The following is a 26,922-nucleotide window of genomic DNA, read 5'->3' as shown; positions in this document are numbered from 1 at the left end:
TACTAATCCTCCACCACCACAACCATCATCGCTCCACCACCACCTCAACTACCACCACCACCGCGTCGCCGCCACCACCACCACCACTACCGTCACCATCTCAACCACTCCACCACCTATGTATTTAGATCTTACATTTTACGTATGCATTTGAACATGTAAAAATAGTAAGTGCTAAAATCACTATTAGTAAATTCAATCCTAATAGTCGACTCAATTGACAATATTCAACCTATTAATAATGAGATATTTTTCTCATTTACAAAATTTGTAATTACAACAATTTTGGTTTTAGTTTTATGATTTACGAAAATTTACTGATAGTATATATTTGCTAAAATGCTATAAGTAAGTTTAAAATGGTTTAATAAAACTCATTTGAATTTAATTAAAATAATCAAGTTTGATTTACTCTCCTTTTTAACGAACCAATAATAAGTTAAAAATTAAAATAATGAATTTTTTTAATTGAATATTGGTATTGAGCTAATTACAAACAAAGCAGCCGAAAAATAAAAAGATTTATACAATGGTATAAAATTTATTATTCAAATAATATTGATTATTGTTTCTAAATCCACATGAAAATTAAAATAAATTTCTATTGTTTTAAAAAATAGACGGACTATTCTTAAAAGTGAGTAATTTGGAACTCAGTTATTTATCAAATTTATTGTTTGAAAAAAATTATTGTGTATTACTTTGACCAAATAAAATGAAATAAATTATTTGTCAAACTTGTAGTCATTCATATCTTGTTGGCGTTAATTTCATATAAAAAATTTACTTATATTGAATATATTATTCCACAAATAAATAATTAGTTATTATGTCAAACCAAATTCTATAATTTATTGTTTTTATATAAATAAAATAAACTACGAACCAAATGAGTTCAAATTTATGGAATATATATATCTCTTTGGTACGGTTGTTATTCATTATTTTCATCTGTCAAATATGAAAAAATTATTTGAGGTAATGGCAGTGGTGGTAGACTGGTGGTTGTGGTGGCGATATGTTTAGTGGTGATAAGTGTTTAATTATATTACATTACATATTTACAAATAAAGATAAAAATGAAATGGTAATTATTCCCATAAATATTTTCAATTCTATTACTAATCATAGTAATGGAATCTTAATTGCATTACATTCCATTACATTTTTTATTATATTGCATTGCATTACATCCAACCAAACATAACTTTAGATCTTAATTATCGATATTGAATCGTATATAATAAAACATTTTCCTTCCAAGCAAATTTTTTTATGTGTAAACAATATATGGATCTAATTAAATATGAAAATTGATTAGTGGTGTATGTTTCATTGTGTATATAAAAGAAAAAAAAAAAGAAAATGTTTATAAATGAATATTATAACTCAAGTATTTTTATTAATGAAAAATATTTATTTTCCTAGCGAAAAAAAACCTCAAACCGCATAAATATTTTCTACTTCAAAATGGTGGTTATCTTATGGTTACATATCATGTAGGGACAAATCAGTAAATAAAATAAAAATTGACAAATATATTTCCTGCCCTTTTTGGTGAAGGGGAGTACGTGTCTAAAATGGCAAAAAGAATTCAAAAAGGAAGGAGGGAAAATGTTAGCGTTAGATACCAAAAGAAACAAGAGGGAGACTTGTCTTTTTCAGGGGAGTGAAGCGCCATAACTTGCCCAGTCACTGTAATAAAACCAACGGACATATATATATATATATTTAAGTTTGTCCTCTAAATATTTTGGATATATAATTTTTAAATATTAATCATTGTGATTTAATATAAGAATATGTTAGGAAAAAATTATAAAATTATAATTCAATCATCTTAATTATATTTTCATAATCTGCACGAGAGTCAAATTACGCATATTATTATAAGATTGAGATGATATTAAAATCTTCGGTGATAATAATTAATTTTTAACTATCATTCAAAACAAATAGAGGATTATTTACTTACCCTTAATTTTTAGTAATTAGGTTTAAAATAAATAATTATTTTCATTCTTTTTCCAAAATCAAGTGGAGAAAAATGAAATAGTAACCAACTTATATTCCTTTTCAAAAAAAAAAAGTTAATTAAATTTTCAATTTTATTTTTATTTTTACTAAATATAATAATAATTTAAAAAATTAAGTGATTTAATTATTGTGAAAATTATTTTAAGAATAGATAATATTTACTACTACTATAAATGCTTATGTTCAAAGATATGTTGCTGCAACTGCAAACTCAAGTATGGTCCCACTTTAACTTAACCCAAGAGTCCACTTTTATCAAATTTTAGTATTCCCCTTTTACTTGTCTTTTTCTCATAAGACCTCCCTTTTCGGGGTAGGGACAGAGACCCAATAACCCAGACTCAGACTTGCCATGCAAGAGAAGAGAGCACAAGAACTCAAAGGGCATTCTCGTCTTTTAATTCCTCAATTTCTCAAATGTACAACCGCTGTCTTCCCCTCCCAACTGTTAAAGGTACACCCATCTCTAAGCATGAAACCGAAACAGCTGTAAGGTCACGCCCGTAAATCAGGCGAAAATGGAGTCCATTTGCAAATAATTTAATTATAATATATCTATCGAAGATCCAACTTTGCCATCCAGAAATTCCCCAATTTCCCAGCGACGACCCTTCGGAGAAAAAATAGAAAAACATAGGCAACAAGAATCTAGAGAGAGGAACAAAAAACCGGAAAGAGAGAGAAAGAAAGTGTGTGTTTCTCTCTCTGTCTGTGGTCTATCGGCATTAATGGCGGAGGGTAAAAAGGAGAAGAAATCGAGCGAAGAGAGCGTTAAGCTGTTCGTAGGTCAAGTGCCGAAGCACATGACGGAAGCTCAGCTTCTCGCAATGTTTAAAGAGTTTGCGTTGGTCGACGAGGTTAACATCATCAAAGACAAAGCCACGCGCGCGTCAAGAGGTTCCTTCTTTTTGTTTCTGCTTGCTTTTTATTTCCTTTTCACATTTAACGAATCTCACATTTCCTCTTTTTCTCCTTTTCTTTCTTTTCCGTTTCTGGTTTCTTTTTTTTTGGATTTGCGTGATTTGCTCCATTTAGTTCAAGATTTGTTGTGGTTTGAACTCTAATTTCATGGTTGTGTGTTTGTAGGGTGTTGTTTTGTAATATGTCCGTCCCGGCAGGAAGCAGATAAAGCAGTCAATGCTTGCCATAACAAGAAAACACTTCCTGGGGTTAGTGTAAATTTCGTTTCTGTCACTTGCTTTTCTTATTTTTGTCTTGATTATATTCCACATTGTGGATAAATGTTGGTAGGAATTTTACCTATTTAGCTATTTAGTGTCATTTACTGATCTCGGTGACTTATTAACGAATAGTAATTGAGTAGTTCATAAAAATGGCTGTTTATGGCAATTGCCAAATGTAGTTTAGCAGTGAAGTAGAGAGAATGACTTGGGTTAATTATTATCCCTACATTGTTTGATAAGTGGCCATACCTTTAATTCACTATACAACGTACTGAAGTTGGTTTTTATCAAGTTAGTGAGCAATTACAGAGTCAATGATGGACCAAAACTGTATCAACTCTCTAAATATTAAACTTGTAATACTGCATTTAAGTAATGAACTTACAACAGTATATGGGTTAGTTGCTCTCACACTTTTAGGTTAATTGAATTATTCCTGCATTGTTTGGTATATGGCCACACCTTTTTTAATGCACTATATGGCACGATAAATCAGTGAAGTTGGTAATGAACTTACAAGAGTATCTTGTTTAGTTGTTCTCACTCTTGTTTATATAAAGTTTGTGAACATAATGCAGTTTTAGGCTGTGTAGAACCATTCGTTGCTTTAATCTGGAGTCCATTATCTATTCACAAGGCTAAGGGGTTATTTTGCCATAACAAAAGATGTTGTTAAAGGAGCCACAAGATTCAGATTTGACTCTGCAAAATGTATATCATGAGTCATGACTAATGTTTAGTGACAACATTTTGATAAATTTTAGTGGTTCGAAAGGTTGTTCTTATCAACAGGAACAACAATAACAATAATTAAGTCTTGATCCCAAACCAGTCTGGGTTGATTATATGAATCCTACTTTTCTTCTTTTCATGTTTGCTATGAATAAATCCACACTAATGTTAAGAAATAGCAGATCTTATGAGACAACTTCCCGCGATGTGGTTTTAGGTCTACCTTTCCCCTTTTAGCATCCTTTACCAACAATGTAATGTGTTGCACTTGTGAACCGGGGTTCACGGTGGTCTATGTAGGACATGACCATACCATGTAGGGAACAACATATTAAAAAAAATACGGCAATAGAATGAGAAGTCGCTTGAACCTTTTTTTAGGAAGAATAACTAGATTTCATTAGTAAAATGCAAAGCAAAAAACTGTGTATTGTTTTCAAGTAATTTATTATGGGAACGAAATCACCTTTTATGAGAGTAAGTTGTGATGGAATTGTAGAACTCTTTGACACTATAGATAGTTCAAATTTGGTTTTAATGCTGATGGTTGCAAGATGAAATATATGATTTCAGTGAAGATAGTAATAACTGTCTACGTTATTAAGATATTGTAGCAAGAAAATTTCAATTTGAAGCTTCTAGGCGTAGCTTAGGTGGCTAGGGGAATGAGCATTTCGCTACATATTATACTTCCAAATTGTCTCTTCTTGCATAAAAAATGAGCAAAGTGAGAAGAAGACTACAATTGATCTAAGAAAATGTATGATTAATAGCATTTCATGTCCCAACTATTAGTGCATATGCACTCCTATGCAACTTTGTACTTTTTTGACCGAGGTATTACAGTGAATTAAGAGCCCTCTATGAGCAAGCCTCACTGTTTAACCAATTGTCAATGACTTAATTCTTGATGCAAACATTTTGCAAAAGCTCGGGGCAAATTTGAGTCTACTTAATTGGATAATCTAGCAACGGATACATATTGCTCTCATTCAGTGCTGAATTGTGTTTCTTACTTTTATTATTCTCTGATCCAACCATCATGTCTCTCTAATTGAAATACACCCTATTCTTTCTGTCCAATTCAGGCATCTAGTCCGTTGCAAGTGAAGTATGCAGATGGCGAGTTGGAAAGGCTAGGTGTAATATAATTTCATTGACTGTTTTAAGAGGATTGCTGTAAATTGCTGCAATCGATATTCTTGTTTCTTGTTTGATGCTGATTTTGTTTTCATTTATCTTTAACTTGGTTTTATCTTGTGCTTATGTGCTTTTTCTTTCTCTTTTTTTTGAATGATTTTATGCATTGCTTCTAACCAGAACACAAACTCTTCGTTGGTATGCTTCCGAAAAATGTTTCTGAAGCTGAAGTATCTGAATTATTCTCTAAATATGGAAGTATAAAAGACTTGCAAATTCTAAGGGGTTCTCAACAAACAAGCAAAGGTAATTATTTAACAATCCTAATTTGCTTTCAAGTTATCAAAAAGTACTATAATCTAATGTTTTAGCTGATCTCAACTAATTATTTGGTAGGATGTGCTTTTTTGAAGTATGATACTAAAGAACAAGCCCTTGCTGCCCTGGAGGCTGTCAATGGAAAGCATAAAATGGAGGTTCGTGTGTGTGCATGTGTGTTTTCTGCTAAAGTGCAAAAAATATTTAGGGTCTGAATCTTTTTATGATTTTTTTTTTATTGAAATTCAAATACCAATCCATATTCATTTCAATTATACACCTGTCAATGGATGCTAAGTAATTCTGGAGATTTCTTCCTGTTATATTTGCATTTGGACTATGGTGGTTGACTTGTTGCAAGATGAGTTGCATCACAACAGTTACATGATAAATGTGTTGGTCTATTGAAAAATTTTCCCTCCTCAACTCAATCATTTATTTTATGCAAGGTCAGCTGTTCTCTATAGCTATAATACTTATCCACACTTTAATCTATGTTGTAGTGAGTTGATGAGCTTGCTGGGTCCAAAGCCTCTCTAGCTTAAGTAATTACTTTTTCATGTGGAGGTCAACATTAATCCTAGACCAGTTGATGACAGTGTGAGATAGTGTAACTTGGTCCAAAAGTCTCTTCAATGGGTGTGGTAGCATTTTGATTAAGGCCAAATGAATTTTTTGCAGAAGCAGAAAAATGTGTGCGCATCATTCTGTAATTGTGTTAATTGACCATACCATGGCAACAAATATGTGTGACTCGTTTCACTTATCACTAAATATACCAACTGATAGTTCAGCAATGAGACCCTTGCTATTTAGCCATCTTGTTGAGTTTATGCTTCCTTTCTACTTGTAAACCAGAACCTTGGCATTCATGTGGATTTATTTAAATTTAATGATTTGCACCCTAATTGTTATCTTTGATTCTACTAGGGTTCAAGTGTTCCTTTGGTTGTCAAATGGGCAGATACAGAAAAGGAAAGGCAAGCTAGAAGGGCTCAGAAAGCACAATCTCAGGCTTCTAGCCTGCCAAATGCAGATTCACAACATCCTTCATTGTTTGGAGCCTTGCCAATGGGGTATGTTCCCCCCTATAATGGATATGGGTACCAGGTCAGTTATGCTGTTATGAATTTGTTGATAAATAGTTCAACTTTTGCAATGCCTAGCCATTGTTTGTATTCAATATCTTTTCTTAATGCTGTCCTAACTTCGAGCATCCTGATTAAAAAGGGTGACCCAATGCACGAAGCATCCTAGATCTGTGAGGGAAGGTTGAATTATGCAGCCGTCCCTTGTTTTTGCAGAGAGTCTGTTTTCGTGGGTCACACCCATTAACTTTACCGTTACATCGAAGCCAACCTCTTTTGAGCTTCTTGATTGACTATCATTTTGTTGTTCTTTGCTTTCCTTTTTTTTTAATTCAACTTTCATTCATTTTTAACATCAAATTGGAGTCCAAACTGTGGTGTAACTGGTGCTCTCTTTTAGGCTCCTGGAACCTATGGACTTGTGCCATATCGCTTGCCACCATTGCAGAATCAACCTGCTTTTCATAGTATGATTCCTCCTGTAAATCAAGGAAATGCATTGCGTGGTGGAATCAGACCTGATCTTGCCCCTGGTATGGGCCCTAGAAATTATGCAATGCCTCCTGCAAGTTATGTCGGTTCTTATCCTGCTGTGCCAGGTGTTCAGTATCCCATGGCATACCCTGGAGGAATGATAAGTCACCAACCTTTGAGTGGTTCACCTGGTACAGCACCACCTGTTGTTGCAAGCAGTAATTCTGCAACATCTTCAGGTGTCAGTTCAAGTTCTGGTGGTCAATTAGAAGGTTTGTTCTATGTAATAGTTCTAGACATTGTCACTTTGTTATGTATTCTTGGTGGTGGTGTTATGCTAGATGTTCTATTTTCTTTGACTTAGGTCCAGCCGGTGCTAATCTTTTCATATATCACATACCCCAAGAATTTGGTGACCAAGAACTTGCCAATGCTTTTCAGCCATTTGGTAAAGTCTTGAGTGCCAAGGTCTTTGTTGATAAAGCAACTGGTGTTAGCAAATGTTTCGGTATGGACATTTTTTAGTTACTTTTGAATCCATATTTAACGAGTGGAGTTTGGATCTCTAATATGAATTTATTTGCAGGATTTGTAAGTTATGACTCGCCGGCAGCAGCACAAACCGCAATTAATATGATGAATGGATGCCAATTAGGTGGTAAGAAATTGAAAGTTCAGCTTAAGAGAGACAATAAACAGAGTAAACCTTATTGATCAAAATGTGAGTCATGGAAGCCAGCAGAATTTTATGTGATATGTGGTCGCGTGCAACCTGGATATATGGGAGTGACTGCATTATCAGCATTTGAGGATGGATTGAGAATCTTGTGGTCATGTGCATTATTCCATCCTTGTAATTGCTTCATGGGATTGGAATTCCCAAAACTTGTAATTCATGGTGCATTTTGCACCGATACAATTTGTAATTTCTGTACCATGGAAGTTCTTTTAGAGATCAATTAATTTTTTGATTTTTCCCTCGAGCACCTGTTAATATAATGTGGGTGGAAACATCCATAACTTAATGCTTCTTGATATATTCTTTTTTTCCTTTCTGCAGTTTGAAAACTTATTTTCTTTAATCAAATATTCTGTTTCTTTTATCATCAATCAAATGAATCATGGGAAACTAATACATGCTATGTTGATGATGTTTGAGAGCATCAAGCATGTAATTTCCCATGTGTTCTATGAACCCTTGCGCATTTTTCACATTTTTCTCTCTTTTCGAGATGCATCATCAATTTCAAAACTGTTGACACAACTGGAAATTTGGCTGTTGTATAGCCATACTAAGCATTCTGCCTTTCTGTGACATGTCCTCGAGTGTTAAGCTGAAGGCATGCAAGTATTCAGGTATTGTGGCATCTATCTGCATCATCTTGATTTCCTATGATTTGTGAGTGGATTTTTATATCTTCTAGCATTTGTTGCTTTGTGGCACATTGGTATTTATTATGTCTGTTTAGGTCATGCTATGATTTAATTTAGAAATTTATTGGATTTATACTTTTTTGCCTTTGTTGATTTTATCTTGATGAATCTCAGCAGGTAGAATCTCAAGGATTTAAGAATGCTATTCTTTTATAACATCTTTGTGCTGATGTTTTTCAATTATGCATTCTAAAAGTTTGGAGATGTTCTACTGGTGTTTTGTTTTCATATGATTCAGGTACTATTGATTTTGTATCTGTTGCATGCATTTAGTTTTTTGGTCTGTGCATTTTAATTTACATGAATATTTCTATTGTTACAGTAAACAGTATTCAAGGATAGCAAAAACGATTCATCTCAGGTTTCGTTCATTACTTTGATAGAAAAGGATTATCCCATCTATGAAGAGGGAGATAAGAAAGAAGAGAAACATGGTTGCCCAAATGATGAAATGAACTCTTGGACCTATAAGGTTAGTCACTTGCTCTCATTTTGAATGAATACCTGTTTATGCATTTTGGTTAGCAGAGTTCTAACCCTGGAAAACAACCCTTTTACGCTTGGCTGATGGCACCTTTTATGTTTGTGATTAGGAACTCATCTCAGCTTCCTTTTTGTCATTTTGTATCACTGCTAGGTATCAATTTTATGGTGCCTAGACCAAACAAACAAACAACCACCAGAGTGGGAACAGTCATTGCTTTGCCCTCTCATCCATCTTCCTCATCCCCTCTGGTTACCTCCCTCCCTCAATGAGTGTTGAACTCTAATAATTTGAGCGATTGGCTACATTTAAAGCTTTGAGATCTGATGATGATTTGCCGTAGATAAAATATTCAGAAGGCCAAGCTGGACAGAAATTATTGAATTGTAATCCTACGTTTTATTATATAGGTTTCATTTGGTTAACTTAATATTTTTTTTTTTTCTGCTATTGTAAAAGATAGTTATGAAAAACAAAAATGATAGAAAAAATAAATAAATAAAAAGAGTTAGAGGCAGGCTTTGTGTAGTTAGCTGACTATTTTGGTTGGAAGCAAAAAAGAAAAGGATCAACTTTTTTTTTTTTTTGGGTTAGACAACAAATACAGTATTGAAGAAACGAAAAAGGTTATTTTTATGATGTGCAAAAATTACTTTCTGTGTACATGACTTTTTCATGTGTTGCATGAAGTAAATTTTATATATTTTTCAAATGTTCTTGCTATTACATTTTTTTCTCTGTGCACATGGACTACACCAGATTCTGCAGAAAATACATTAAAGGACAAAAAAGCAAAAAGATTTGGACCAAAAAGAGCTTTGGTTTTTCATTAATTGATACATGTGGATCAAAGTCTTTCAAATTGCTTAACATGATGTCGTGTATGTTGGAGCTTTGTTTTATAGTGTATACTAAATCTGTTTAGAAGTTTATACTTTTCAGGGTTGATCATTTTGAACAGCATCAGTCAACATTAATATGGGTGTGTTTCCCAGTTATCTGGGTAGTTAATGGTGTCCAATTTTTTAAGATTGCTTTTGGTTTCATTGTTTTATCCCTTTCATTTTCCTCTTATGAGGAGGCCAAGGATCCCGTATACATGTTGCTTGGCCTTTCCTATTGGTGCATTTTATTTTGAAGGGTTGTTAACACCACCTCCCACAAAAACGAAAACTGAAACTTAATTACAATTGGACAGAAACTCAAACTTCCAATCCAAAAGTGATTGGCTTGATACATTTATCAGTTGATTTGCTAGTGTAAAAATGCAGGCACAACGAATGAAAAAGGACGATCCCTTTACTCGCTTGAAATTTATGAAGCCTGCACAATGAAAGAAAACAATGAAGTTAATGTTAGTGTGTTGACATTTTATTTGGACATGATATGCTTACTGCACCACTTATTATGCTCATTCTAGGCTCTGATTCTTGTTCCCTACATTGTCTGGTTACTTATGCCATTGTTGCAGTTTGCAAAACAGCTGGAGATCAGGAGCATTACAGAACTTGGAGATGCTTTCATAGATGGTGAGAGTTGCGGAAAGTTGGTAATTGGTCCACATCTTCTTTGTAAGGTACCAGGTAACTCTTCCGGAATATCAAGGGAGCTTCACCTGATAGAGACCCTCAACAAACTTTGTGAAAAGTTTGACTTTCAAAAATCTACCAAGTATGCATGGGTCAGTTTTTCTCTAACGGAACTTTTTTCAAGTTCTCAAGAGATGGATCACAGGTTGAAGGCATCAATAGTGAATTTCAAAATCTTAAATCATGTTTCCAAATTTTATGCATGCATTAGGTCGCTTGCTTATCTTCTTGCCTTTCTTTTCAATTCAGCCCTTTATGTAAAGTGGGATAATGATTGTTTTCTTTGTACACTGCTAATGGTGGAACACTGAAAAACGGGCAGAAACTGCACCCTTGGTAGATGTTTTAGCTGTATCTTTAATCTTTTATAATAATAATGATATTGTATTATACTCTACCAATTCGTCTTAGGCCTTTAGGTGGAAAAACGTGATTTGTGGATTTTTTTGACAAAATGCCGAATATAGCGGCACGAACTTATCCATGGTTAGCCTGTCGTTTATATCAGATTTGGCCACGTTTAAAAGAAGTTCTAGCTTCCAACGTCCTTGTCGCTTTCAGACTTTTAAGTCTAGAAGTTGCTGATTTTTCTTATTCAATGGACCGTGGAACAGTAAATAGTGGTATGACTGTGGGGGTTACTTTTTACAGGGTTTTGACTGCGAGGTAAAAATGCTTGCGTGATAGATCTCTGACGCTAACGATTGACATTTGATTTGATGAATTCAAAGGCAGTCAAAAGAGTTCTGCTCTACTATAACCACAATTAAACGCCTCCAATAATGCTTTAAATATTTTATTAGTCCGGTTGACAAGTTTATCGTCATTGCTCTTTTTGGGCAAATGATGACAATTTATCACATCATATCATAACACGCAAGTCAATAATATAAAACCATGTGACGTTTTTGTCTTTGTTTTTAGAATTATAAAATTATGGAGTTTAAATTTTATTTAAAAGCATAATTAGACTAATAAATTATAATATGATAATTTTATGAATAATAATATTTTAGGTGTAAGGAAAAAGATTGTTGATACCTTTTCTTTTTATCCACTTTTAAAAAGAGTAATCAAATAACTTTTATCGTCTTTTAATATTTTATAAAAAATTAATCAAACAGTTAATAATAATAATTGTTAATATCTATAAAAAAAAACATTTAATTTTTGCTGGAAGAGACCGTAAATCACAGCTGAACAAGGCTCTATTTTTCTTCAATGTGTGACTAGAAAATGCATGTGATTGAGGTAGGTTTGCTATAAATAAATGGCAACCAATAAAATGGTGGGTGTTGGGTTATTGTGCCGAGGGGACCATGACTTTACTTTATGTCCAAAAACTTGATGTGACACGTGCTTTATGATCTGTGATTAGATTAGAGGGTTGAATTAGTGAAAATCCATGATGCGACTGTTGCATACAATTTAACCCCAAGTAGTAATGATAATAAATAAAGCCAGGATTTTTATTTGCCACTTGTTTGTTTTTATAATTTTTTATGTTAAAATTCTCTAACAAGGTAATCTTCCACGCTTTAAACAAACCAAAAATAAATATCAACTTGGTATAGCTTCATTATTGGACAATTTGACTGACGTCAATTTTTATTACATTGAATTGAATAATATTTGGTAAAGTTCAAAAACAAAAATATTCCAAGTCTCTATTTTTGACTTTTGGTATAATATGGAAATTACATTTTTGTTTTTGTTATACCTGATTTTGTTTTCCTCCTCTAGAAGATTTTGACACTTCTAGCGTTTTTAGTGTCGACGTATTATTTATAGGGGCATCGTGTTCGCAGTTCTCTTTAATAAATGCTTAAAATAAGTTAAGCCTCATTGGCTCATTGATTATTTAACGGATATTTCTTCTTTTTAAAAAAAAAAATAAAAATTTTAGCAGGTAGCCCATGACCCGCTCTGATGGCTGTCGATGTGCCCAGTCAATTATTAGAATAATAAAATATTGAATGAGTAAATTGCGTGCCATATGGGATTTGAATTGAGGTTATCCCCCATTTTACCACGTCACTACTTTAGGATGTCGTGTGAAGCTGTTTAATTACTTTAAATACGATTACATGTAAAATTAACGAATTAAAGCTGAATTTTATCTGATTTATGTCATAAGTAATAAATTAAGACCGATTAAATAATAAATTAATTCATAAACTCTTTACAATCATTTAATTTAACACGTTGTATCAATTTAATTTAACACGTCACAATTTGTTATGATAATAAAATTAAATTAAATATTCATTGGTGTAATTTATCATCATTTCGTCGATAGAAATTAAATATTTAAGTTTCGACTTAAAAGATAAATTAAGTGTAGTAAATGTGTATATATATCATGAAATAAATGTAATATTTCCTTTTTATACTATTTAACATATACTACAAGTTACAGCGACTCAACTTTTTAATTAAATTTTTAAAAGGTTACCAAATATGTCAGATTGACACGTCAGCTTACTGATTTAGGGATTAATTACCTTCTAGATGCCCTAATTAATCCATTAATTAAATTGCCTAAATTATCAATCCTTCTAGAAGATTAGACACATGGTATGGTTGTCTCATTTGGATCTCTTTTGGTAGGCCTTCCTCCTTGCCTTGGTTTTAACTAATTAATTATTCATCTTTTCAAGAAAAGAAAAAGTAATATTTTTCTTCCTCTTTTTTTTTTTTTTTTTTTTTTTTTTTTTTGTTTGAAATGTTTTTATATAAAGACTTGAGCCATTATCATTTAAGAGAGTAATAAAATCTTCAGCTTGAAAGTCTGCCTGAAACTATCAAACTCATGGAAAATTTCTGGTCTTTCTACACCAAGAAAATGGATTCAAAAAAATGTAATTTATCTTCTTGTTTCTTGATAGAAGCCTCTGGTGATTCTGAAGTTGATTTTGATCCAAACAACAAACCCAGTAAAGATATTGCTTCTGTTGATGATGATGATGATGATGATGATGACGACGCAGAATCTTGCAGTTGTGATGTATCATATTATTGTTGTTATTATTCTTGTGTTGGGGATTTCAATGGCTGTGAAGTTAAAGAAGAACCTCCTCTTCATTCAAATGTTAATAATAATAAGAATAATATCAAGGAAGAGCAAGAGCAGGAAAAAGAAGAGATTAAGGTCGATGGTTGTCAAAAATGGAGTGATGGGTTATCAGTAAATCAGAAATCACGTGTTTCTGTTGATGAATCAGATAATGAGCAAATGAATGAAAAGGAGAAGAACAAGCTCTTTTGGGAGACTTGTTTGGCCTCTTGATTTCTGTTTCCTCCGCCTTATTCTCTATTTTCTGGGGCTTTAGTATTTTTTTTTTTTTTTTAATCAATTTTTTCATAGCTTCCCTGGTCTGAGAAAAGATAGGAAGAAGAGGTCAAGCACAGTTCAAATCCTTGATGGATAACACAATTGTACATATTAATATTGATTCTTGCTGCTTACTAGTAATTTGTGGAAGTTTGAATCTGCGAATATTAATTATATGCTATATCATTCCTTTCCATTTCTGAGGTTCATTTTTTTGTTCTCCAGGTTATTTGCTGCTTGTATTTGAGCAACAATTCTTTTTATTTTCTTTCGTATCAAAATAATAATAAATTATTTTTGTTCTTACTCTGAGAATGCAATTAAAGAGACTAATTAAGTTGGATTAAAATAAATCACTGTTCTATTGATTTATCTCAGGAGTTTATTGAAGAGGGAGAGGAAAGAGTAACACTTACAGCAGCAACCATCAAAGCATCCAAAGCAGCAACTTTTCGAGAACCATACCTCCAAAGTAAGTTTGAAAATCGGAGAGAGCTTACGTTCAAATAAAACCCATATAGAAATCTCATTATCTTTAATCCTCTATCTTGCAAAAGTTGGGAAAAATCTTTGGATATTTTTTTTATCGTCCTTAAGCACGAACAGAGACTATAAGACAAAACTTGTTAATGGTAGATCTTGATGGGATCAGATTCCACTATCTCGCTGAGAGTAATAAAATGTAGACAAGGACGGAAGTAAATATATTCCCTCGCAAATTTGCTTGCCAGAACAAATTAAAAAACCAAATTCAGATCTAAACTATTCTTATGCCAGAAAATAAAAAATATTGAACATGCATACCCTTTTTGTGTTTGCTTAATTTTCTGATTAAGAACCCATTTAACTAACTCAACTAAAAGGTAAACTATTTGAATTTAATTTGGGGGGACATGGAGATTCCTTAAAGCAAAGAAATGATGAGTATTTCGAACTGTCATTTCTAATTACTGAAACAAAGACTTGATCACTAAGTTAATAGTGTCTATCAGAATTCCCTTTGATCGAATACTGCCAACCAAACCATAAAATTGATATAAAAGGAAATCATAAGAATGGAATCCAAAGCAGAAATTCTAACGCAAAACGTATATTTTTATCAAAATGTGCTGAGTTAACTTTGTTTATTGGTTGAAACGCATTAAATGTCACCATAGGATGAGGCCATAGAGTCAATAGCAATATGATCACTCTCCAAATTTAAAATGGATTAATCTATTGTCTAACCGTTAAAATTGGAGATACTACCAAGGAGATAAAAAAAAAAAAAAAACCACATTGGAACATGCATGACTTCCATATAAAATTCAACAAAATCTATGTAGGAATTGAGCATTACAAAGACTTCCGAGTAACCTTTTGATAGAGACCTGCAAATGGAATTTATACATGAATAATTCAACTCCAAGAATTCCAAGACTTTAAGGCACAGATGATAATCTAATTTTATCAATAACCGAAACATGGACCACACAGCTTTTGCAAATCAAACACATATAACATGTAATATCCGTCATTTCTAGATAAAGTTGAATGAAGCTAAACAGGAATTCAGCATCACAGACTTCTGCATATCTGTTTGATAAAGACAAGGAATTAAGACTTGGGTACATGACTCATTGCAGCCTAAGAATGTCAAGGTTAGAAATCCACATTACTAAGACATCGACAGCGAGTTTTCAGCTCCATGCTGAAACTCATTAAACAAGCACAAGTTCAGCCCAAAGCTGAACCATGACTCTCTAACAATCGACGACAACTGAATCCTCCAAAACCTAGTTCAAGCAAAGTTCACACAGTTAATCCAGTGTTAATGTACAAATGTAACCACTCTGAGGGAGCAAACCAAAATCTGCAATGAAGTATTCTCCTAGGCGCTTCAAGAATTAAAACTGAGTCAAACGGATTCGCTGGAGGATTGTATAGGCAAGATGGTAACGTCTAATTTCTCGACCATATCCACATCATCAGAGTTTTCTTGTTCTTTTGATGGGCTTCTCCTATCAATTTCTTGTCCTGCAGCGATCATATTTGCCCTGGAGTCTTCTCCATCACTTGTAGCTGAACTAGAACTTTCACTTTTGCTACCAGTAAATGAGATGCCAGATTCCGTTTTAAACCCTAAGAAAATTCTGGGATTTGGAAATTCTCTGGGTAAATCATCTGGTGGTTTCTGGAAGAAAATATTGCAGCCACTTTTATTCTCATTTAATTGCCTCAAGAAGCATTCTTCTATCTCACTCAATGACTCAACTTCATCCTCATCATCATCATTACGAGGGTTGTAATGAGCATGATCATCATCATATTCTGATGGTTCCTGTCTCAGCTCACAGCTGGTATCCATCTCTTGCTGACTTTCAAAATCCTCATCAGTTTGCCTACTAGATGAATGAGATGACATAGGTGAATATCCTCCAGTTGCAGTCTCTTCGCGTTCTCTCAATGTTTTTGTAATTAGAGTCTTGAGTAAATTCATTACTTGTACAGCATGCATCAGTGCTGTCAAAGGATCAGACATCTGATCAAGGAAAAAGGAGGGAATACCATCAATTATATTTGGGGAAAAAAAATCAAAACCTACTGACGTTCTTGCTTTAAAAAGCAAAACTAGTATCCTGTGTAATTTTCCTTTAGCAAGAAAGAAATGTAACAATGAATTTGTACCTGAGTCATGTTGGGAGCAAAGACCATTGCTATATTTCTAGCATTCATTTTATTGGAATCTTCTTCTTGAACAACATCAGCCATGAGGTCAATGGCCCAATTGAGCAAAGCAGCTTCTGTTGGCTTTAGTTGTTTCACAAGCTCAACAGATTCCTCTTCTGTGTTGCATTGGAGAACTTGTTCAGGAGAAAGCCCATCCAGCACCCCTGAAGGAAGCTCTCTAAACCAGGCCTTTATAAGGCCTGCTAAACAATGTACATCAATATTATCAGGCACAATGCCCCTGTTCAGCTGGCTCCTCACATGCTCTTCCTGGCCATTCTCTGGGTTTATGCGAAAAATCCCTTCTGCCTAGAAACCATGCCAAAAATATAAACTGTAAGGCTATTCATTCAAGGTAACATAACACTTATAATTTCAACGGAAGCTGAAAAATAATACCTTTAGACCTCCCTGAGAGTATAGCCTATCCTGCATTAGCAAGAGAATTGTTGGGACACTATTTCCTTTTGAATCAAAAGAGCATTGCATGGATTCTGCTGAGACGCCAAACACACTAGCACTGCAAAATGTAATGCATGAAGTTAAAGCCTTGTAGAAAAAATATACACAAAAATAACCAGCATAAATCAGTACATCCGACCCAGTTGAATTGAAATTGAACAAAGCAAGAAATCTGAGAACAAACATTTTTGGGTATTCTTCCTGACTCAGATGGGACATTAAACATCCTAAATCAATCTCCATTTTATAGAACTCATCAAGAACCAGAATTGAGCTAAGTCCAATAACTTCAACTGCCAACCAAGTGAGAAAAGAATTGGGGAACAAAAACAGTCGAAATTCTACAACTTTAATAAGTTAACAAAAGGACTCATAGTGGGAAGAAAAGAGAATTTTTCCTACAGATTAATCACACCCAAATTATGCTACTTGAATATGCTTGAGTTAAGAAACAAATGAAGTTCATTTCACTTCATAAAGCTAGATTTTGTAACTGGGGTTTAGTAATCTAGTCCAATATTTTTTCAGTAGCCACAGGCGGGCTAACATCCACAACAACTGAGGAAAAAAAAATAGAGAGAAAATTAGTTCAAATTCAATTCAGAATCTCAGATCATTTTTCAAAACTCTCTTTATGTTTTAAGAAAGTATTAAAACAAACACAACTTGCTCCTTGCTATTCGTCAGATCTAATCCCCCTCAACAACAAGTACGTTCAAATTATTCTAAGCAAAACCCAGTTCATGTAAGAAACAAGGCACTAAATAACAAGAAAAGGAGATTTATATCTACCTAGCACTTGGGACTCGACAAGGAATCTCGACTTCGAACTCAACAGGCAAACCCAGAAACCCATTGAAACGATCAAAAGTCACATGAGTTATATGTTGAACATTAGTAGGCCAACCGATCTCCATATGATGAACAGTAGGAATCACATCTTCTCTCTCCTCAAAACGACAAGACACTAGCGATTTCCTTATAGCTGCTAAGAGAATGGCCACCATAGAAAACTGGTTTTGCTCTTCTTCGGTTCCTTTTGTTCCCTTTGGTGTTCCCCTAACACCTCCCTTCGTCACCATTACAAGTCCTGTCATAACTTTCTCTCTCTAAATTTATATGAAATACGAGTTTGTTTCGCTCTCCGGCTCTGTCTAGTGTAACGAAGTTATTTTTGTGTTTCAGGTTCGGGCTATGAGAAGATGGCATTGAAGAGAAGAGGGGGGTTTTTGAAGTTTGAAGCTCTTTGAAGTTGGTGTTCAAACGGCCACTCGTTTTAAAATTTTGAATGGACTTTTCACTTTATCTTCTTTGTTGGACATTTTTGTCCTTCCAATTTGATGGTTTTTATCAAGAAGGCCATTATTGTTGCATTAATTACCCATTTAAAATCTGCTACTTCTTTAATTATTCATGCTTGATACCATGAAAATTATTATTGCAAATAACTAATCACAACTACTATCATAATTAATTAGGGTTTTAAAATCCAATCAAATTAAATCTACACTATACTTACTCCATGATTGTCAAAGTTTGAATGACTTCATTCAAATTTAAAAATTTCATGTCTCCAAATTTTCTTGATTTAACAATTAATTTAACTTTTTTAAATTTATAGTTTTTTCCTAATATAACATGAAAAAAAGTAATTAAAGTTATGAAATTTGTTAATATAGGGTACAGCCATAATAATTTTATTTATTTCAATCGATAAGGATATAATAGTAAAGTACAAAAATCATTCTCTTCTAAAAATAGAAATAAGACTAATTTAAAAAAATTGAAAAAAAAAAGACTATATGTTTAATTGTGATTAAACCCTGAGCAGGATTAGTCGGTCTCCGGTAATAGAATCCAGACACTAGTGATCAAAAAAAAAAAAAAAAACAAAGAAACCCATATGTACATTGAAGCCTTGGGTTTATATTCCTGATCTTGATCTTGTATTCCTTAGCAATGGTGGTTTGGGGGTTTATAAGAGGAAGATGCAAAGTGGGGCATGGAAGGAAGCTGGGTTGGGTTAAAGAAATTATAAGCAAGCATGTGTTTTTATTTTATTAGATAGATAAGATAATAATGTCTTTTCCAAACTACAGCAACTAAGTACCTGTTTGGTTGGTTGTTTTAAAAAGGCAATTCGAATTGGTGAAGAAAGGAAAGGGACCGTTGGGGTTTGGAGAAGAACATCAAATCACAACAACTTTGATATTTCCAATAATGATAAGTCCTTTTTAGGTCTTTCGCGTGATTAAAGGGAAACGGAATTGGGTTATTCTTCCGTCGTTTTGAGTATTTGCCTAGAACACAGAACTCACTTCCATTTTCTCGTGCCCTTGGTTTTGTTGACCTGCGAGTTGCTGACACTACTTTCCATAAATAAATTATTTTAGAATTTATTTATTTATTCAACAAAATATATATATTTACACACAATAACACAAATCCTAAAAACACTATTCTATGAATAGTATTTTTCCACAAAAACCACATCATTTTTCATACTATTACCATTTTGCCCTTTGTCATATTTACTAAATAATATTTTTCGAACTTCATCACTTTAATGTCTTTCTAACACTCATATAGCCACGTACTTAATTCTCCATTATTTTCACAATGTAAATTAAATTAATCTAATATTTTTAATAAATAAGTTACCTTAACATTTAGTATTATTAATTTAAATTTTATGATAATTAGTTTAATTTTTTTTCATTTATATATAACTGATAAGTTTAAATTTTCATAAATCAAATTCACTAAATAATTACTTTTACCATTTTTTACAGTGAATTGTCATTTAAACTATCACCTTTTATCTTATTTTATTTTTACTATTCCTAGAGTTTTATGTTTTGACTATTCTATCCCTATAAATGAATTTTGTAATATACATAGATTTATCTTTCTCTTGGACTGAAGATGACATATTTGGTGTTTGTCGTTTTCCCATATTAACATATATTTTATTTTAATTTCATTGGTCTAATTAATTACCACCAATTTTTTTTCATAAGCCATTTTTTAGCCATTTTTAAATAAGTTATGTATCTTAGATAAATTTTAAACTTTTTAAATTATTATTGTTCTATTGACTATTTTTAATTTTTTTCACTTTAAGTAAATTTTTTTTTTTTACTAGAACTAAAAGATTCATGAGCAATTTATGAAGGTAAATTGATAGAGTATTAAAAATTTATATCACTAGATAGATAAATTTTGAGAAATTGAGGAACACAAATTTTTTTTTTTTTTTTTTTTGGATTCGATATTTTTTTCATGGCAAGAAATGATAAAAAAAGTAAGTGTGAATTTTACATTTTTCTTAAAAAATCATTTAATATTAAAATATAAATAAATATGAGAGCATAATACCCTAATAAATTATAAAATTATTTTAAATATTATTCAAAATATGATTTTACTTGCATTGATGGAATAAATTTTCTATTAGTAAAATAGATGAAGACATGCAGATTTATATGAATAAAATATTTTTAAAAAAATATAAATAAAACAACCATTAAATAAACAAAAATACAGTAGCAAGCTCACATCGTAGTGCGGGTAAAAGTGTTTGTTACCATTTAATTTAATTGTTTTTAGAGATGGTAATTGCCCTTCCAAATAAATATTTTTCCAACTTATTAAAATATGATATATTGAATTCAAAGTGCATTTTACTATTTAAGTCACTTCTTTTTAGCTGCAAATTACTAAGAATTATTGAAAATTAAATAATTATGTGAAATAAAATATAGCAGTTAATCAAATTAAAGAAAATTCTACTTACTAATCTATCTTAAACGACAAATTAAAATTAACATCAAATAAAAATGAATAGAAAAGATAAATCTAAAACTAAAAATCTACTAAAATATTTAAAAAAATGTGGTCTCATGAACATTTCATTTTCAACATCTAAGACATTGGATTCTCTTGCAATTTCAACGAGATGACAATATCTTTTTTATTACTTATAGGTGAGCTGCCCTTGCACTTTATTAGAAACTAACCGACATGCTTCAACTTTTTTTTTGCCAATAAATATATAACACATTTATTTGATATTTATAACAATACAAAATAATTAAAAAGCAACTTTTTAATTCTTTTGAATCACAACTAGTTGGAGGAGCCAATTTTAATGTCGGTGTCTGCTATTAAATACTAATATATTTTAAGCCAATTAGATGATGGTCCGGTTGGTTTTCAATTTGATAAGCCAATGAGAGAGTTGCCTCTACTGTGTGTTATTTTGGCCAATAAAAAGCCTCCAATGAATAAAAAAAAAAAAAAACTAATATATTTTATATTCATCAATTTATATAATTATGAGTGAATAGGAATACGTAATTATAAATCATACAATAAAAGATAATTTAAAATTAAAAATTCACAACAACGTTGTCCTTCCTTCCTCCCCTCCTTCCTTCCTCTTTCCCTTTTAGTTTTTATTCAATACTATTTTCATTTGTATTTTTCTGTACTTTCTCTTAACTGTCTTTTTTCAATAAGTACAGTGACTTTGAGATAAATTGCCAATATAAAAAGAAATTTAATTAATTAATCTATCGTTCTAAATTACTAATTATGTTTTTTCTTTTTTAGTCACAAAATATATCATTTATATTCTGTTTAATGGTTGAATGAAAAGATTAATTCATTTCGGATCGAAAATCAATTATGTTTAGAATCCTCTTCAAAATACTAACTCCACGACTCGATATTGCAGTCAAGTTTAAGATTTAACCATTCGGTTAAATTATTGTCGGTCTAATATAATTTATATGGTACATCCATGATTCTATTACAATATGAATTTCGTGTACATCATTGATTCTTACTCTGCAATAATTGGCCATAAGTGTGTCATTTTCACAAATTGGCAATACTCCTTATCTACATTTTTTTTTTTTTGTGTTGCTATTGTTAAAAAAAAAAATTTTATGTATATGTTTAAATTTTAGTATTTATGATTTTTGTTTCTTAGTAGAATTATTTTTATTGGTGCTTTTGTTATCTAAGTGTATGTTTGAAAATTGAAAATTTTAAATAGTAGGCTTTCTAAAATTTTAAATTACAAAATGATGATGATCTTAAAATTGCTATTGAGATTTTTGCATTTAAGCTCATTTAAAGACATGAAAAAGTCTAGTTTGCGACTCGCAATAATCATTATATGGAACATGTTTATTATAGTGTTACGTGTTACAATGGATCAATTAATACTATTAAAAGAAGGGCATTTTCGCGATAGACTTGTGGGCAAATAGTATAAAAAAGGAAAGTTGGGAGCCAAGTGCATGAAATCGAGAAGGAGCGGACCGCATTCGATCTTTGTCGTTTGTTACTGTGTGGATCTCTGTTTTACTTCCTCATCAATTTTTGGCCCCCTTAAAAGCAAAATAAATAAATAAATAAAATGGCAGACCAGCGCAACCGGCAAATATTTCCATGTGGGTCCCATACGATACGGGGCCCCGCATATAGTAGCCAATGGGCATTAAATGAGATATTCCCTCCAGAGAAGCCACTATTTGAATTTCGAATGCACTTTCAGATCTCTGAGCATTTGATCGTTGGTTGCTTGCTACTGAGCCTTCCTACTGGCTAATGGCCAGTCCCTTTTCTGTCCTTTTCCATTCCTTTCTTTGATTGTATTTGTATCTTTCGTCTCTCTCTCTCTCTCTCTCTTTTTTTTTTTTTTTTGGTTTTTTCTCTTCAAATTTTAATTTTACTTTTGCTAGAGTATGCAGTTTTTTATCAAGAAATAATAATTATTTAATCCCTATAATTTTATAAAATTTACAAATTGAAATTTTTATTTTAAAATCAACTAAATCTATGTTTATTTTGTTGTCCTTTAATTATATTTTTTTAGTAGGCTTTCGAAATCTTACATTACTCATAGAGTGTGCATGTTTGATAAGGGACTGGACCCCTAATTTCGCCTTAAAAGCTAGCTCGTAGAGGAAAAAGGACTGAATCCAGCCTTATACACTAGTCTAGAATGTACTCCGCGGACGATGTGGGACGCATCAACGTCAGTATCAATTGTGTTGACCTTTAATTAAGTTCTTACTTGGAGAATTAGACAGTGTTAGTCATCATTGCTAAACTGCACATTGAAGTTGACTGAGATTTTCTTATTATGTTAAAATTAAGCCCTTAAATTTTTATTTTTACTAAATTAAAAACATCAGTCTTCATTTCTCATACCTTCAATAACAGTTAGATTTAATTCAAAAAAAAACTTCAATCATTATTATTGTTTTGTTTTATTTTTTTAGTAAAAAAAATATTTATTCCCTTATTTGTTCCATTTATTTTTTTTTTTTCCTTTTTATGTGTACTGTTTGAATAAAATGATGAGCCCAGATGCGGAGAAAAAATGGGCCCTTGCAATCCAGTCTCTGCTTGATTGCGATTGCATGGGCTGACAAAACTATACATCTTTTCAATGATTTTCCCATAATTTTCTATCATGTATAAATGATTTTTTGTTTTCTTCAACTTTGATACATATTTTTTTTTGTTCATTACAATTTTCACCAAAGCATAATAGAAATTTTCTTCTCAAAAAAAAAAAAAAAAAATCATTGGATAACAAATACTCCATCCGTTTCACTTTAATAGTAATATTTGCTTATTTTATAAGAATTAAGAAAATGATTGAAATTCATTAATTTTCTAAAAATATATAGTAAAATGTTTAAATTGCCATTTATTAAATGTAAAAATAAAAATGAATTACACATAATAAATATGGGTAAACTTAGAAAATCACAATTAATTTATAGCCTCAAAATTCTAAATGACTATTCAAAGTGGAATAATGGAAAATGTTTATTTATTACTATTAAAGTGGAATGAAGGAAGAATAAATAATTAGATATTTAATTTTTTTTTGTCCATTCTCCAATTCTTTAAATGGAAAAATAAATTCCACTCCTAAGTCATGGCCAACTAATGTCAAACGCGTAAGAAAATTAAAAATTGACATGTAGTATGATAAACCTCTACAATCATGGGAGGCAATCTCTTAAATAAAAAAAAGAAAAAGAAAAAGAAAAGCAGTTTTGGAAATCATGTATAATTAACTATAATTATGAAATTAAACAAAGATTAGAATAATAGAAGCAGAAGCTAAGACAACCATTTTATGATATTATCAATTTTTGGCCTACTCTGCCTGTCATCAGGCTTTTAAGACACAAGTTCTACGGCAAGAGTTAAGGAACTATTACACAAGTATAGCTTGTAGCCCAATCATTGGAATAAATTAATTTATCGAACTTAGCCAAACATAATAAGTTGAAACTTGAAAGATTAAGCTAATAATTGGATTAAAAAAACCATTTGAAAATCACAGTAGCCATGTGCAAAGGAGAATATTGTTACTTGTATGCAACATTGACTTTTGCTGTTTCTTTTGATTATGCACGATTAATTATAATTAGAGGTCGACTTGCCCTTGCAATAACGTGCTAGATGAATATGAGGAGTTAAATACATGGGTTGTTCACATTGATTGGTGCCAAGAACACCGGTTTAAAGTTAAAGTTTGATGATTAACAACTAGACACTCAATTATAGGGAGAGACAGTTATAAATTCTGAAACGAGATTAATGTTATAAGTTATACAATTCAAAACGGATATGAAAATGCTTATGAAAAATCTAGATCGAGTTTATGATTCTAACTATGAATAAAACTTTATTGAAATGATGATATTTCTTATCATACGAGAAAAATACGAGAAAAATATAATAAAGTGCTAATAGTTTTGAAAATTTCTTATTTTAATTGAATTAATATAAGACTTTAGTGAAAGATTAACGAAAATACATTTGATTTTGATTTGCAAACACTTCAAAATTTTCAAAGTCCTCCCTCCACAGCGTGCACCCCCCAACACACACATACAAAAAAAAAAAAGATGCATGTATTTTCCATTAAGAAGCCTGGCCTAGCTGCAATGAGTTATCGTATATTGCGTGCTTAGGTTCATATATCCTCATTCTGTGTATAGATAATCGATCATAGCAGAATAGATTGAGATGGTAGTTACTTATTTTTTTTGTTTTTTTAATTTTTTAATAATTGTCTTGAAAGAACACTTATCATTAGTCTGAAAAAGAAATAGGTCGTGGCTGATGCATGGACTTATATTGTATAATATAAAGTCATAAACCGAGTTAAAATTCAACCACCCTCGAATAATCATTTTCATATTAAATATATATCCATTGCTTATCTGGAAGTTTAGATGGAAATATGCCATTAGACAAGTATAAAATGAACTAGTAGTTGCTGTCCAAAGCAATGTATTCCAATTCTTTACTTAGAAGAAGCTGAATATTGAGAACCATTCATATTATTAATTAGGCTTAGACACGATGAAGATCACTAGCTTTGTGTTTGTTTGCTTGGTAGTATTGAGTGTTATTGGGGTTTGTCGAGGGGGTGGTCTCAGGAAGGAATTCTACCAAAAGACATGTCCTCAAGCTGAAGAAATTGTCAGAAACATCACCTGGAACCATGTCCCAAGCAACCCTAACTTGCCTGCTAAGCTATTGAGAATGCATTTTCATGACTGTTTTCTCAGGGTAAGACCAGTTTTTCCCCTCCATGCATGCAAACATCTGACTTTAAGCATCAAATATGCTAATATATGTATATTTTTTTTATTGACATTTCAGGGTTGTGATGGTTCAATTTTAATAAATTCGACTGCAAATAGCACAGCGGAGAAAGATGCAATTCCAAACCTAACTTTGGCAGGATTTGATGTTATTGAAGAGATAAAATCAGAGATAGAGAAAGCATGTCCAGGAATTGTATCCTGTGCTGACATCCTGGCCTTAGCTGCTAGAGACTCGGTTTCCTTCCAGGTATATATATAGTGCTACGTACAAGTATAATTTTTTTTTTTTTTGGAGGGGACGTACAAGTATAAAATTCAAAAGCAAAAGATCATTACTTATCATGTTTGGTGTCTAATACTGTATATAAAACTAACCAAACCCCTTGCCGCAGTTCAAAAAACCATTGTGGCCAGTGCTTACTGGCAGAAGAGACGGCATCGTTTCTCTAGCTTCCGAAGTCTCTGACAACATTCCTTCACCTTTCGCCAATTTCTCCACTCTCTTGCAAAATTTCAAGAACAAGGGACTCAATGTCCATGATTTAGTCGTGCTATCAGGTATTTGTATATAGAAAAAAAAAAAAAAAAATACTAAGAACGATAGATGGAATAGGAATTTTTATTCAAGTTACAAATATAATTGAATAATTTTCTTGTAGGTGGACACACAATTGGACGAGGACATTGCAATCTCTTTAGCAACAGGCTTTACAACTTCACTGGAAAAGGCGACCAAGATCCAACTCTCAACTCCACCTACTCTGAATTCTTGAAAACAAAATGCCAAAGTATTGCCGACAGCACCACCACTGTAGAGCTGGACCCTGACAGCTCTTTAACCTTCGATAATGATTACTTCGTTATTCTAAAGCAGAACAAGGGCCTTTTGCAATCTGACGCAGCTCTTCTAACAAACAAGATTGCAAGCAAAATTGCTGGAGAGTTGCTTCGTTCGAATGTTTTCTTCAGAGAGTTTTCACAGTCCATGAAACGGATGGGAGCAATTCAGGTTCTTACTGGCACTCAGGGGGAAATCAGGAACAAGTGCAGCGTTATCAATTCTTGATTCTTGACAGAAAGAGTTTTTCTGTCTGCATTTACAATTTTCTTGATTAATTATTTTCTTTTGTAATGTCTTGAATTGTGGATTTATTGTTGTGTATGTGTTATGATTCGTTTGTGTGATTGTTTGTCGTATGGCTAATTAGCTATGATAATTGTAGAATTTTCTAAATTATTAATTGTAAAATTTTTGTCCTGGCAATAAAAAGTAAATGGTTTTA

General features: G+C 32.1%; 4 protein-coding genes and 1 long non-coding RNA gene across 5 annotated transcripts; 3 read left to right on the top strand and 2 right to left on the bottom strand.

Annotated features, from left to right (window-relative positions):
- Nucleotides 1-2,510: 2,510 nt before the first annotated feature.
- Nucleotides 2,511-7,956, top strand: RBP-DR1 (RNA-binding protein-defense related 1). The gene is made up of 9 exons (XM_012236961.4): nucleotides 2,511-2,934; nucleotides 3,124-3,206; nucleotides 5,042-5,093; nucleotides 5,274-5,399; nucleotides 5,490-5,569; nucleotides 6,342-6,521; nucleotides 6,900-7,245; nucleotides 7,338-7,481; nucleotides 7,560-7,956. Exons 1-9 carry the CDS (start codon nucleotides 2,766-2,768, stop codon nucleotides 7,685-7,687), a joined length of 1,308 nt encoding a protein of 435 aa, XP_012092351.1. The 5' UTR covers nucleotides 2,511-2,765; the 3' UTR covers nucleotides 7,688-7,956.
- A 2,098-nt stretch (nucleotides 7,957-10,054) lies between these two features.
- Nucleotides 10,055-10,712, bottom strand: LOC119369812 (uncharacterized). The gene is made up of 2 exons (XR_016320940.1): nucleotides 10,291-10,712; nucleotides 10,055-10,214 (listed from the first exon to the last, which is right to left on the bottom strand). It is a non-coding gene; the product is annotated as an uncharacterized LOC119369812 (long non-coding RNA).
- A 2,508-nt stretch (nucleotides 10,713-13,220) lies between these two features.
- Nucleotides 13,221-14,010, top strand: LOC149496466 (myelin transcription factor-like protein). Its single transcript, XM_089721130.1, has one exon. The coding sequence runs from the start codon at nucleotides 13,293-13,295 to the stop codon at nucleotides 13,767-13,769; it is 477 nt and encodes a 158-aa protein (XP_089577256.1). The 5' UTR covers nucleotides 13,221-13,292; the 3' UTR covers nucleotides 13,770-14,010.
- Nucleotides 14,011-15,311: 1,301 nt separating this feature from the next.
- On the bottom strand, nucleotides 15,312-18,267 carry LOC105650076 (Rho GTPase activating protein with PAK-box/P21-Rho-binding domain-containing protein). The gene is made up of 4 exons (XM_012236958.4): nucleotides 17,778-18,267; nucleotides 16,923-17,043; nucleotides 16,482-16,832; nucleotides 15,312-16,335 (listed from the first exon to the last, which is right to left on the bottom strand). Exons 1-4 carry the CDS (start codon nucleotides 18,080-18,082, stop codon nucleotides 15,712-15,714), a joined length of 1,401 nt encoding a protein of 466 aa, XP_012092348.1. The 5' UTR covers nucleotides 18,083-18,267; the 3' UTR covers nucleotides 15,312-15,711.
- Nucleotides 18,268-25,391: 7,124 nt separating this feature from the next.
- Nucleotides 25,392-26,887, top strand: LOC105650075 (peroxidase 39). The gene is made up of 4 exons (XM_012236957.4): nucleotides 25,392-25,601; nucleotides 25,695-25,886; nucleotides 26,032-26,197; nucleotides 26,299-26,887. Exons 1-4 carry the CDS (start codon nucleotides 25,392-25,394, stop codon nucleotides 26,703-26,705), a joined length of 975 nt encoding a protein of 324 aa, XP_012092347.1. The 3' UTR covers nucleotides 26,706-26,887.
- The last annotated feature ends 35 nt before the right edge of the window (nucleotides 26,888-26,922 follow it).

Source organism: Jatropha curcas, chromosome 5 (assembly GCF_041381405.1).
Source record: "Jatropha curcas cultivar XTBG-Jc1 chromosome 5, XTBG_Jcur_1.0, whole genome shotgun sequence".
Lineage (NCBI taxonomy): Eukaryota > Viridiplantae > Streptophyta > Magnoliopsida > Malpighiales > Euphorbiaceae > Jatropha > Jatropha curcas.
Note: the sequence above shows the minus strand (reverse complement) of the source record. Positions and strands in the feature narration are given on the sequence as shown.

Coding starts and splice junctions, on each gene's coding strand:
- RBP-DR1 (XM_012236961.4), top strand. CDS start 2,766: ATGGCGGAGGGTAAAAAGGAGAAGAAATCGAGCGAAGAGAGCGTTAAG. Junction 3,207..5,041: donor ACAAGAAAACACTTCCTGGG/GTTAGTGTAAAT, acceptor TGTCCAATTCAG/GCATCTAGTCCGTTGCAAGT. Junction 7,482..7,559: donor TGGTGTTAGCAAATGTTTCG/GTATGGACATTT, acceptor ATTTATTTGCAG/GATTTGTAAGTTATGACTCG.
- LOC149496466 (XM_089721130.1), top strand. CDS start 13,293: ATGGAAAATTTCTGGTCTTTCTACACCAAGAAAATGGATTCAAAAAAA.
- LOC105650075 (XM_012236957.4), top strand. CDS start 25,392: ATGAAGATCACTAGCTTTGTGTTTGTTTGCTTGGTAGTATTGAGTGTT. Junction 25,602..25,694: donor TTCATGACTGTTTTCTCAGG/GTAAGACCAGTT, acceptor TTGACATTTCAG/GGTTGTGATGGTTCAATTTT. Junction 25,887..26,031: donor GAGACTCGGTTTCCTTCCAG/GTATATATATAG, acceptor CCCTTGCCGCAG/TTCAAAAAACCATTGTGGCC.
- LOC105650076 (XM_012236958.4), bottom strand. CDS start 18,082: ATGACAGGACTTGTAATGGTGACGAAGGGAGGTGTTAGGGGAACACCA. Junction 16,833..16,922: donor ACTCTCAGGGAGGTCTAAAG/GTATTATTTTTC, acceptor CATGGTTTCTAG/GCAGAAGGGATTTTTCGCAT. Junction 16,336..16,481: donor TTGCTCCCAACATGACTCAG/GTACAAATTCAT, acceptor TTCCTTGATCAG/ATGTCTGATCCTTTGACAGC.